The sequence below is a fragment of the Hyaena hyaena genome, unplaced genomic scaffold, assembly GCF_003009895.1.
Source record: "Hyaena hyaena isolate Hyena2069 unplaced genomic scaffold, ASM300989v1 scaffold_16, whole genome shotgun sequence".
In the NCBI taxonomy this organism is placed as follows: domain Eukaryota; kingdom Metazoa; phylum Chordata; class Mammalia; order Carnivora; family Hyaenidae; genus Hyaena; species Hyaena hyaena.
The window spans coordinates 6,211,582-6,222,876 of NW_024080650.1; the positions used below are offsets into that span (position 1 = coordinate 6,211,582).

Genomic DNA, 11,295 nt, shown 5'->3' on the forward strand with positions numbered 1-11,295 from the left:
CCCATAAAATACCTAGGAATAAACCTAACCAAAGATATAAGAAATCTGTATGATGAAAACTATAAAAAACTTATGAAGGAAATTGAAGAAGACACAAAGAAATGGAAAAACATTCCATGCTCATGGGTCTGAAGAATAAATACTGTTAAAATGTCATTACTACCCAAAGCATTCTACACATTCAATGCAATCCCAATCAAAATTGCACCAGCATTCTTCTCAAAGTTAGAACAAACTATCCTAAAATTTGTATGGAACCACAAAGGGCCCCAAATAGCCAAAGTAATATGGAAGAAGAAAACCAAAACGGGAGGTATCACCATCCCAGACTTTAACCTCTACTACAAAGCTGTCATCAAGACAGTATGGTATTGGCACAAAAACAGACACATAGACTAATGGAATAGAATAGAGAACTCAGAATTGGACCCACAAACGTATGGCCAACTAATCTTTGACAAAGTGGGAAAGAGTATCCAATGGAAAAAAGACAGCCTCTTTAACAGATGGTGTTGGGAGAAATGGACAGCAACATCCAGAAGAATGAAACTAGATCATTTTCTCACACCATACACAAAAATAAACTCAAAATGGATCAAGGACCTGAATGTGAGACAGGATACCATCAAAACCCTAAAGGAGAAAGCATGAAACAGCCTCCTTGAGCTCAACCGCAGCAATTTCTTATTTGTCACATCCCCAAAGGCAAGGGAATCAAGAGCAAAAATGAACTGCTGGGGCTTCATCAAGATAAAAAGCTTCTGCACGGCAAAGGAAACAATAAAACTAATAGGCAACCAACAGAATGGGAAAAGATCGTTACAAATGACATATCAGATAATGGGCTAGTATCCAAAATCTATAAGGAACTTGTCAAACTCCACACCCAAAAAACAAATAATCGAGTGAAGAAATGGGCAGAAGACTTGAACAGACATTTTTCCAAAGACATCCAGATGGCCAACAGACACATGAAACGATGCTCAGCATCATTCATCATCAGGCAAATGCAGACCAAAACCACACTGAGATACCACCTTATGCCAGTCAGAATGGCTAAACTGAACAAATCAGGAGACTACAAATGCTGGCGAGGATGTGGAGAAACGGGCACCCTCCTTCACTGTTGGTGGGAATGTAAACTGGCGCAGCCCCTCTGGAAAAGAGTGTGAAGTTTCTTCAAAAAATTAACAATAGAACTCCCCTATGACCCAGCAATAGCACTGCTAGGAATTTACCCAAGGGATACAGGAGTGCTGATGCATAGGGGCACATGCACCCCAATGTTCATAGCAGCACTCTCAACAATAGCCAAATCATGGAAAGCATCTAAATGTCCATCAACTAAGAATAGATCAAGAAGATGTGGTTTATCTATATAATAGAATATTACATGGCAATGAGAAAGAATGAAATCTGGCCATTTGTAGCAATGTGGATGGAACTCAAGGGTGTTACACTGAGCAAAATAAGTCAGGCAGAGAAAGACACATACCATATGTTTTCACTTATAGGTGGATTAGGAGAAACTTAACAGAGGACCATGGGGGAGGAGAAGGGGAAAAATAGTTGGGGAGAGGGAGGGAGGCAAACCATGAGAGACTCTTGAATGCTGAGAACAAACTGAGGGCTGATGGGGGTGGGGGTGGGGGGTGAACGGGGGTGATGGGCATGGAGGAGGGCACTTGTTGGGATGAGCACTGGGGGTTATACGGAAACCAACCTGACAATAAACTATGAAAGAAAAAAAAGATAAAGTATCTATTGACACAATGGTATCAAATAAACAGCTAAAAACTTCAAAAGAAAAAAAAGAGAGACAGAGAAAGAGAGAGACTCTGATGATGAAAGTCCCGGTTTGAGAACCAGAGTGCAAGAACAATGTGACCCTTCAACGTGACGCTTAAACAAATGCATCTAATTCAGCAGAAAATTTGGTCACATTGCTAATGATGTTTTGTGGACAAAATGACATTAGACAGAAAAAGGAATTTCTCAAAGGCACTAGCCGAATGTTCTAAAAGGATTCCCCGTATCTCAAGGTGTTCATATTTTCTTGGTTTGCCTAAATGCCTTTGGCTTGAATACATGAACCTTTTGACACAAATCTGAGCTAACCTGTGGCTTCTGGTTACATTTCTGACCATTTGGAAACCCTGGTCAGCATAAACGTGTATTGATTACACCTTATGTGGATGAATTCTTTTATAATTACCTAAATCAAGTTTCTCAAAATGCGGTTTCCAGACCAGCAGCATCAGCATCACCTGGAAACTTATTAGAAATGCAAAATTCTAACCCCATCCCAGTTCTGCTGAATCAGAAACTTGGGGCCAGCAATCTGTGTTTTAGCAAGCCCTCCAGGTGACTTTGACAGACTATAGTTTGAGAAACACTGACCTCAATCAATCTACATAGAACAGTGTCCTGGCAAGAGTGACATGCAATTTAGAGGAGGTTCTGAATAGGAACAGCTGAAACTCTAATCAGAGAAGAGTTCATCGCAATGGTGAATCTCCATTCAGAACCAGCCTGCCTGAAGCTTACTGACAGATACCCAAGAACTAGCACTTTGCCGCAATGTAATGTGCTACACACTTCTTCCATTAACCGCTTTCATGTTGTGATCTCTTATTTTAATTTGTCCCCTTTAAAAGACAGCCTGAACAAATGAGAATTGTTTGGTCTATTTAAATAACTTTGCCAAAATGGCTTTACATCAGCACAGCTCATTTTACTCCTTTCTGTCAATTCCTGCAGAGCTTATTTCAAAGATTGTTCTGACTTCTGAGATAGATTCTGCATGATTCATAATGTGTTAAAAATACGGAAGGTTTCTCCAGAGAAGGCATTTCCAAAAAGTGAGATCATGCAAACTGCCTGGCATACTTTGGCCCCTTGAACCTTTTTTTTTTTTTTTTTTTTTTTTTATTCTAGAGATGCTGTAGAGTCAGCAGGATTCCCTTGGACCAACATCATCCAACACATGTCAACAGCACTGATGTCACTCACGAGATCTGGAAGAGAGGATTAATCTAAAGGAGTTGGTGAGAGTATCAAGTATAGATTTATTGGGTGTCCTTCAGTTCAAATGTTTGACTAACTCTCTTTCTAGGGAAAATTCTACCTAGCTGATTATTGTTTCGTTATTCCTTGTCCTTATTTTCTTTCTCACAGGCAAAACTGCCTGAGGTCCCATTTGCATAGTGGAGGCCTGGGTCTATGCTGGAGATATATTTTCCAGTCATCCTGCAGTTTGCATTTAAGTGCCTATAACAAATATCATTTCATACACACTGAAGTCTCACTCAGGGGCACTGGGGCTAGAAAGCCCAGACAGTGAGTGAGAAAATCATGGGGCTCAGGAGTTCAGCAGTTAGGAAACCTTGCTCCGACTCTCAGTGGGCCTGGCAAATTCTGTCGGAGAGGATAATGGGCTAGACCATCTGAGAAATGGAAGGAATGAACTAGACGTCCTGTTAAGTCCTACCTTCACCAAGCATGGTGGATTATCACTGAGATGGGACTTTCCTCTTTCACTGCCAGCCAGGACTTGCTAGGACCCAGATGAGTGAAAAACCATGGTGCATAGATGATACTCTGTCCTTACTCAATAAAACACACACTCTCTAATAAGAGAGTGCATGTCCTGGGCCTTTAGCTAGGATATTACTAAGACTCTGCCTCCTTCTAGATTGTTCTTCATTAAATGATAATTACACTCAATAATTGTTTCACTTGGGCATTTTTCCTTCATCATGAGGCTCAATGGCAGAGAATTTTTCTGGCCAAAGTGCACACATTCCATTGTTTGGGTTTTATAAAAACTTGGGATAGGAGAAAAAAGTAATGAAAACAAAGGACAAATTCTTTCACCCTATTACTTACTCATGAGTGAACCACTAGCTTTCTCTTAGGGAGAAAATCATGTTCAATAGTAGGATACGTCCTAATACCAAGCAGTAGTTTGGTTACTTGGTCAATTTCTTTTTAAAATTTATTTTTATTTTTATTTATTTAAAATTTTTTACATTTATTTATTTTTGAGAGACAGAGACAGAGCACAAATGGGGGAGGGGCAGAGAGAGAAGGAGACACAGAATTCGAAGCAGGCTCCAGGCTCTGAGCAAGCTGTCATCACAGAGCCCAGTGTGGGGCCCGAACCCACGAACCATGAGATCATGACCTGAGCCAAAGTCAGAGGCTCAATTGACCGAGTCAACTAGGCACCCCTACTTTTATTTTTTAATTTTTTTTAAGTAGGCTTCACACCTAACATGGAGCACAATGCAAGCCTTGAACTCATGACCCTCAGATCAAGACCTGAACTGAGACCAAAAGTCACTTAATTTACTGAGCCACCAAAGTGCTCCGTTTTTATTTATTTATTTACTTATATATTTATTTGGTTAATTTCTATTAAATACCAATCAATACTTGTTTTAAGTAGGAGGTTCTTTTTTGTCCCTAAAGATGTATCTTCTCCAATATCCATCTTTTGAATATTTTACATTTTAGCTGGCCTGAAAAGTTTTCAAATCTTAATCGGAAGATCGAATTCACAAAATTCAGGATTAGAAGACTCTGTATATATCTTTGGGTGGACAGACCTTCCTGTTCAATACCAGAACAGAATGACCAAGACTACGTGTACATGATGGAATCACAATTCTACTTTACTTCGTTCAGGTGATATCTTGTAAGAATTTCCTGTAACTTATCAGCCAGGCTGCCTTCTCTGTATCCTTTAAAAACGCATCCACTTTTGTTTTGCCTAATCACTTAAACACAATGTATTCAATATTCATGTTTACACAGAAGAGGATATTCATGTAGCTCAGATGTCTGCTAATATAATAAGAAAGAACACAGAATAGAATCTAACCTATTTTACAACATGACAATAAACTTCACTGATGTTCAAGTCCCCTAGGGAGCTTTTGGGCAATTTCTTGGTGGTCTACGGAATTCTTATTATGGGATGCAGAAGGAAACAGCAATAACTGGATTTCCTTTGTAGTATCTTGGCATTTTGTAATTTATTGTGTCTTTCTGCTTTAATGCAATTATTTTCATCAATGTACCTTGCCAGAAATCTAGTAGCCATTTCTTTAAGGTAAACTATATTGTATTCTAGGACTCAAATAATTCATTTTCATTTGAAATAGCTCTTAGACCAAGAAGACAAATATGAGTATATATGTATATAAACACATAATTTATATATAATGCACATATATGTGTTAATGTATGTATATGTGTGTATGTGTATATACATACATATGAATCATTTATTATTGTTAAAATCTGTTAGTGTTGCATTTGGTATGGAAGTTTAAACATTCTGAAGGGCAAATTAAAAATAGCTAAAAGTTGCCTATTTCATCAGAGGTTACTGGCAACACTTACCAGAGGGGGTAAATAATATTCTTTGGTATGAAGACTAGCATTTTATTTATTTATTTTTATTTTAATTTAAAAACCATTTTAATGTTTGTTTATTTTTGAGAGAGAGACAGACAGAGACAGGGGAGGAGCAGAGAGAGGGGGAGACAGAACTCACAGGCTCCGGGCTCCGAGCTGTCAGTACAGAGCCCGATGTGGGACTTGAACTCACCAACCACAAGATCATGACCTGAGCTGAAGTCAGACGCTTAACCAACTGAGCCACCCAGGAGCCCCAATAAACACCATTTTAAAGTAGAAATAAGACTTGTCTATTTTGTGATTACATTTTATGTGTTTGATTAAAAAAGTCTCACATCTGAAAGTTGAGGTTCCTTTTCATGTGCTGCAATTTACAATAAGTGGTGAACATTATAATCACTGAAGAATAAGTGTAGATAATCAGCAGATACTTAAAAACAAATGCGTGATTTAGGCATTTTCTAGCTTGCCTGTAATATGGTGCACCGCATTAAATGAGAACATGCTTCCTTAGCCAACATAAAGACAGGATCCTCGCCATACCTTCATAGGAGCCAGCTGGATGGGGGTGATGCAGGAAGGGTCTACCATGGGCTTTCGCCTGTTTGCCGTGTCTGCTAACAGGCTGTGCCACTGTTGCGGGAGGCCCGTGAATTTCTGTTCTTGTGGATCAAACCCCGTGTGAACCCTGTGTTCAAAGTTGGATGGACCAGATATTTCAATCTTTTTCTTTTTCTTTCCAAACATGATGCAAAGACCTGGGAAATGCAAACAGAAAAGAGATAGCTGTTTAGATCTTGCCAGCAGAAGACGATAAGAAAATTATCCGCTCACAGTTCTACCTTTTCAATTATTTCTCAAGGTATCAGCTACAAAAGATGAAAGTTGGATTTTCAGGGTACGTAGATAAGATAATTTCATTCATAATTTGTTTTCTCCTTGCACTTGCTATGTGGAATATATAGTTCTCTGCCACACTGATTTTGGACTTGGCCGTGTGAACTGCCTTGGTATGGACTGAGCAGCAGTCCAGGATGGAGGGTTTTGAAGGCACTGTGTGTTTCTACTTTCCTCCTTGTGCTTTTATCTGGTGGGTGATACCCCCTCAGCCTAGATGCATGAAGCAGACTCAAATCCAACCTCCAGACTGAAGCCATGCCCAGCTGAGCCACAGGTGACTCATGAGTAAGAAATCAAGGCCTATAATCAAGCCACTAAAATTCTCAACTTGTGATGTGGTATTAGCAAAGCAAAAGCTGACTGGCACACAGGGAGAAGCATCTCAAGATTTGGTGTGCACCTGAAACCTCAATCCTTTGTACGGACAAATATATATTTATATATGAAAAATGAGGTTAATAATCATATTCATCATATACAATTATTATTAGGATTAAACAAGTAAAAATTTGTAAAACACTCTGAAAAGCACCTGGCACAAAATAAGTGCTACAAATATTATTTAGGTCTCTGAACAAATAGATAGAAAATTTGACTGACCTTGCCTGCAGAGAAAGGAGCTGGGGAGACAAAGCACGGAGAAAGACCCATTTTTCACTATATATTATATTTAGAACTTTGTAGAATGTGTTTTGCCTGTTTGAAACAATGTAGTTTACCTATTTAAAACATATCCTGTGACCAGGATACCTCTAGAAAATGTGTAAAATCGTCACCGTGTGCTTTAAGGTACCAAAAACATGTAAGACAACCTGGGTTTGAATCCAAAGTAGGTCATCTATTCACTATGATCGTGGGTAACTCCTTTTCCATTGCTCAGTTTATTGTGAATAGGACAATCGTGATCATTTGGGGAATCCTGAAAAACACTGTTGCAGGCATTATAAATGATGAGGGTTTGGCTTTAATGTTGCTTTGTTGGGGAAGCCTTATCTCAGCCTTTAGGCTTGAGTAGGTGAGCTATACATTGATACAGCTCCATGTACATATTCTTCCCAGCATTTATCCACTTGCTATCAATTAATTAGGTGTAATGGTGTGCATGGTGTCTGTTTTCCCTACTAGATATAGGAGGGAAATATTTGGTAATAGCCACCAGAGAAGGGATACCGTTGGCTTGTTCACTACTGTATGGCAGTACCTGGCATATAGTAGGGCTCAAGAAATATTTGCTCACAGACTAAAACCATGAGCACAGTACTTTTATTCAGTGAATGGCACCTGGGGCAAGAGCACCAAAGATGTTAACATCTTCCCTTGCTCTCCCCCTCCCTTGCCTTTACCTTTCATTCAAATTTGTTTCTTCTCTTAACCAGTTATCCCTGCTTGGCAAACAGGGTCTTCCTGGTGCCTTCAAGTTCCTAATCCATCCTCTACTGAGGTCTCCTCATGCATTGGGCTGCCATAACAAAATACCCAAGACTGGATGGCTTATAAACAACAGATGTTTATTTTTCACAGTTCTGGAATCTGGAAGTCCAAGATCAAGGCTCTGGCAGATTTGGTGTCTAGGGAGAACTGACTTTCTGCATAGCTGTCTTTTTGCTGGAACGTCACATGTTGGAAGGGAAAAGGGAGCTCTCTCTGGCCTCTTCTAACAATGGCACTAATTCTCCATTCAAGAGATTCCACCCTCATGAGCTAGTCATCTCCCAAAGGCCCCACCACTTCCTAATGCACTCACCTCAGGGTTAGGAGTTCAACATACGGGTTTTGGAGGGACACATTTAGACCACACCACTGGATATGTATTCTCTTGACAGTGATCAGATTTTTCACAGCCTTAAGTCCCTAGACTCTATCAAAACCCATTTTCCCATCCATCATGGTTGTTACTTAAGACTAACTTGAGAAACTAATATAAAGAAAAGAGATAAAGAAAAATCAATGAAAGATAATAAGGGCTGAAAACATCCTGATGTGTTGTTTCTTCTGGAGAACATAATTTTAAAAAATTCCCTAAGTACCTTATTAAAGTGGGTTAATAAATACAGGTCAGCTGATTTTAAACATTTGAGAATACCCAAGCCAAAATGTGAAGAACTGAAGGAATCCACTTGGGATAGACTGTCACAGGAATGGTCCCTGGCGTTCCCTGCCTCCCAGTGTCCATGCCCGTATGTGGGTCTCTCCCACATGGACTCTGGACCTGAATATGTAATTTGCTGTGGCCAATGGGACAACAGCAACCATAACACAGCATGAAATGATCTTGTACATTGGGGCTTGCCCTCTTACTGCTCTTGGAACAAGCAGCCAGCTTGAGAACAAGGTCGGGTCATCCTGCTGGAGGATGACAGACTATGTGGTCCAGTCACCCATCAGCACATCCAATAATCAGTCCCAGTAGCAAAGCCACATGGCTGACTGGCAGCTATTCCTTGGCTGAGCCCAGTCAAAACCAGGAGAATCGTGCAGCTGAGCTAGACCCAAAGTGCTGACCTACAGAATCAGGACATAAATAAATGGCTGTCTCTTTAAGCCATTACATAGTTGAGTAAATTTTGGCACAGAAAATACCAATAGCAAACACCTGCTTATCATCCCATACCTTGTATCTTCAAATGCCTGTCATTTTTCTCTTTCCACCTTAGCTGCTTCAAAGTCTCAAGTAACAAGGGCCAATCTGGTAACTGTGTTAGCTGTTATACAACTGCATTAACTCAGAGGAACCTTGATTGTGATGCTACTATCTGGTTGGATGAGGGCCTGGAATGTTTTCAGTGACCAGGAAATTATGCCAAACATGTAGTGGGCCCATAGGCTACCTCTCAGTATTGTATAGTGAAAATAAAAATACATTTGAAAATATAATTTGGTCATGTGTTGCCAGAGTCCACTTGACATTTTAATAAGCTTTATGACTAATTAAAAAGAAAACAAGGTAGCAATTATCTTAGAAAAATCATGGAGAGTTCTTTTGCATGAAGTCATACATGAACAAGCACTGAAAATGCTAGGTCAAATATTTTTAGAACCAGAATAGAAATGTTTTACTATTTTCTCCCTATTTGTGAATGTCCCAGTGGTTGCCATGTCATTCACATGAGAATATAAAAAAGAAAATATCAATGAATACTGTTCTTGTTCTAAAATAAGGCAGTTGTCCTGCGGCTGAATTAAATTACCTATCACTGTATCCTGTGATACTATACAACTGTAATTTGAATGGTCATATGTACTCTTCTACCCATCCAGTAAGTTTGAGTTAAGGCATTATAGAGGAAGAAACTAGAAAGGAAAATAAAAAAAGTTCTACATTTTCAAGCAACATTTCCCTAAATGTAGAGAGAGCATCTCCATGATGTACAGTGATATTTCATTAGCGATGGTCATTACTCTGGTAGCAATGAGAAATTTCACACTCAGGTGCAATAGTCTTGATGCTTTTCACACCATGAACAGTGAGATGCATGGTAGGGGGCCCTCCTAAAATCTATGATCTGCTTGGTAAATGGTTTCTTCTCTTGGGTATGTCCATGCTTAGTCTGCACCTGCCATAGTGCTCAAGGTCACCGTGTCTGATCTCACTTAGAACTCACAATAGTCCTATTTCGGTGGCAGGGGGAATGGGGTGTTCCAAGACCTCCCTCAGGTTTGATTTGCTAGAACTCACAGAACTTAGCATACACTCATGCTGTGGCTACGATTTATTACAGTGAATGTATGCAAAGCATCATCAGTAAAGGGAAAAGGCACTGGAGGAAACCAGGCATAAGTTTCCAGGGAGTCTCTCTCAGAGGACTCACATAGGACACAATTAATTCCTCTAGCACCAAATGGTGACAATACATGAAAACTGCTGTCGAGCAGAGAAGCATAGACTCAGTGCCTGAGGATTTTATTCAGTATTAGCCACATAAGTACCCTTTGCTTGGCCAATGCCAAAATTTTAGAATCCAGAAGAAATCAGGGGTTCGGAATAAACAATATTGTTTGCATAAACAGTCCAGGCACAGCGAACCATTCTTATCAGGGAAAGGTGGGACCTCTCCTAAAATCCAAGCTTCCAGATGCAACCTTATAAACTGGCTTTTCTAAGCTATGTGGTCTCACAGGTTAACCCTTCTCTGCACAGGGGGTGTTATCGTAGCTCTACGGAGGAAATAGAAGCTTGGAAGTCAGACAATGACAAGTTTGGAGACTCAGAACCCCAAAACACATGGCTTTTAATCACTAGAAAATGCAACGGTGCCCTGCACTAGCCTTCTTTACCAGGCATCTTCACCCCTGAACTTCTTAGGAAACTTGTTCCCCTAGAGATATTCATTGGTGAGGAAAGTGAGCTTTGGGTTCTGTCATGTCTCTCCAGAAAGACCCTTTTTCTGACTGCGATGAACTCTGTCACTGAGCAAATAAGGTCAAGGGCTGCTGGTAGCCAGGTAGAAAAAAAGATGCCTGCTGTTCAGCATGTATGTAAATTAAGGATATGAAATACTTCAACCTGCTCCTGAGTTCCAGCAGACCTACTTCTTTTAAATTTTTTTTAATGTTTTATTTATTTCTAGGAGAGAGAGAGACAGACAGACAGACAGCGTGAGCAGGGGAGGGTCAGAGAGAGAGAAGGAGTCACATACTCTGAAACAGGCTCCAGGCTCTGAGCCGGCAGTCAGCACAGAGCCTGACGCGGAGCTCGAACCCATGAACCGCGAGATCATGACCCAAACGAAAGTCAGACACTTAACTGACTAAGCCACCCAGGCTCCCCCCAGCAGACCTACTTCTAGAACCATGTGGTAGGTATTATTCAGCACAGTAAATTTTGCTACAGGTTTTTTAAATTAGGCATTTCAAGACATACTGCTGTTTCCTAATTCCTTTGTTTCATTATTAAACACACATGTTAGCATTCAGCTGCTAGTCTGACTAAGCGTTAACAAAAGTGTGTTCCTGGGAACACCGGATTTC

General features: G+C 40.1%; 1 protein-coding gene across 1 annotated transcript in view; it reads right to left on the reverse strand.

Annotated features, from left to right (window-relative positions):
• Positions 1–6,174, reverse strand: part of PAK5 (p21 (RAC1) activated kinase 5) — a 115,551-nt gene extending 109,377 nt beyond the window's left edge. Inside the window, exon 1 of the mRNA XM_039224428.1 lies at positions 5,971–6,174. Within this exon, the coding sequence (XP_039080359.1) occupies positions 5,971–6,174 (204 nt within the window). The remainder of the gene's footprint in view (positions 1–5,970) is intronic.
• Between the last annotated feature and the right edge of the window lie 5,121 nt (positions 6,175–11,295).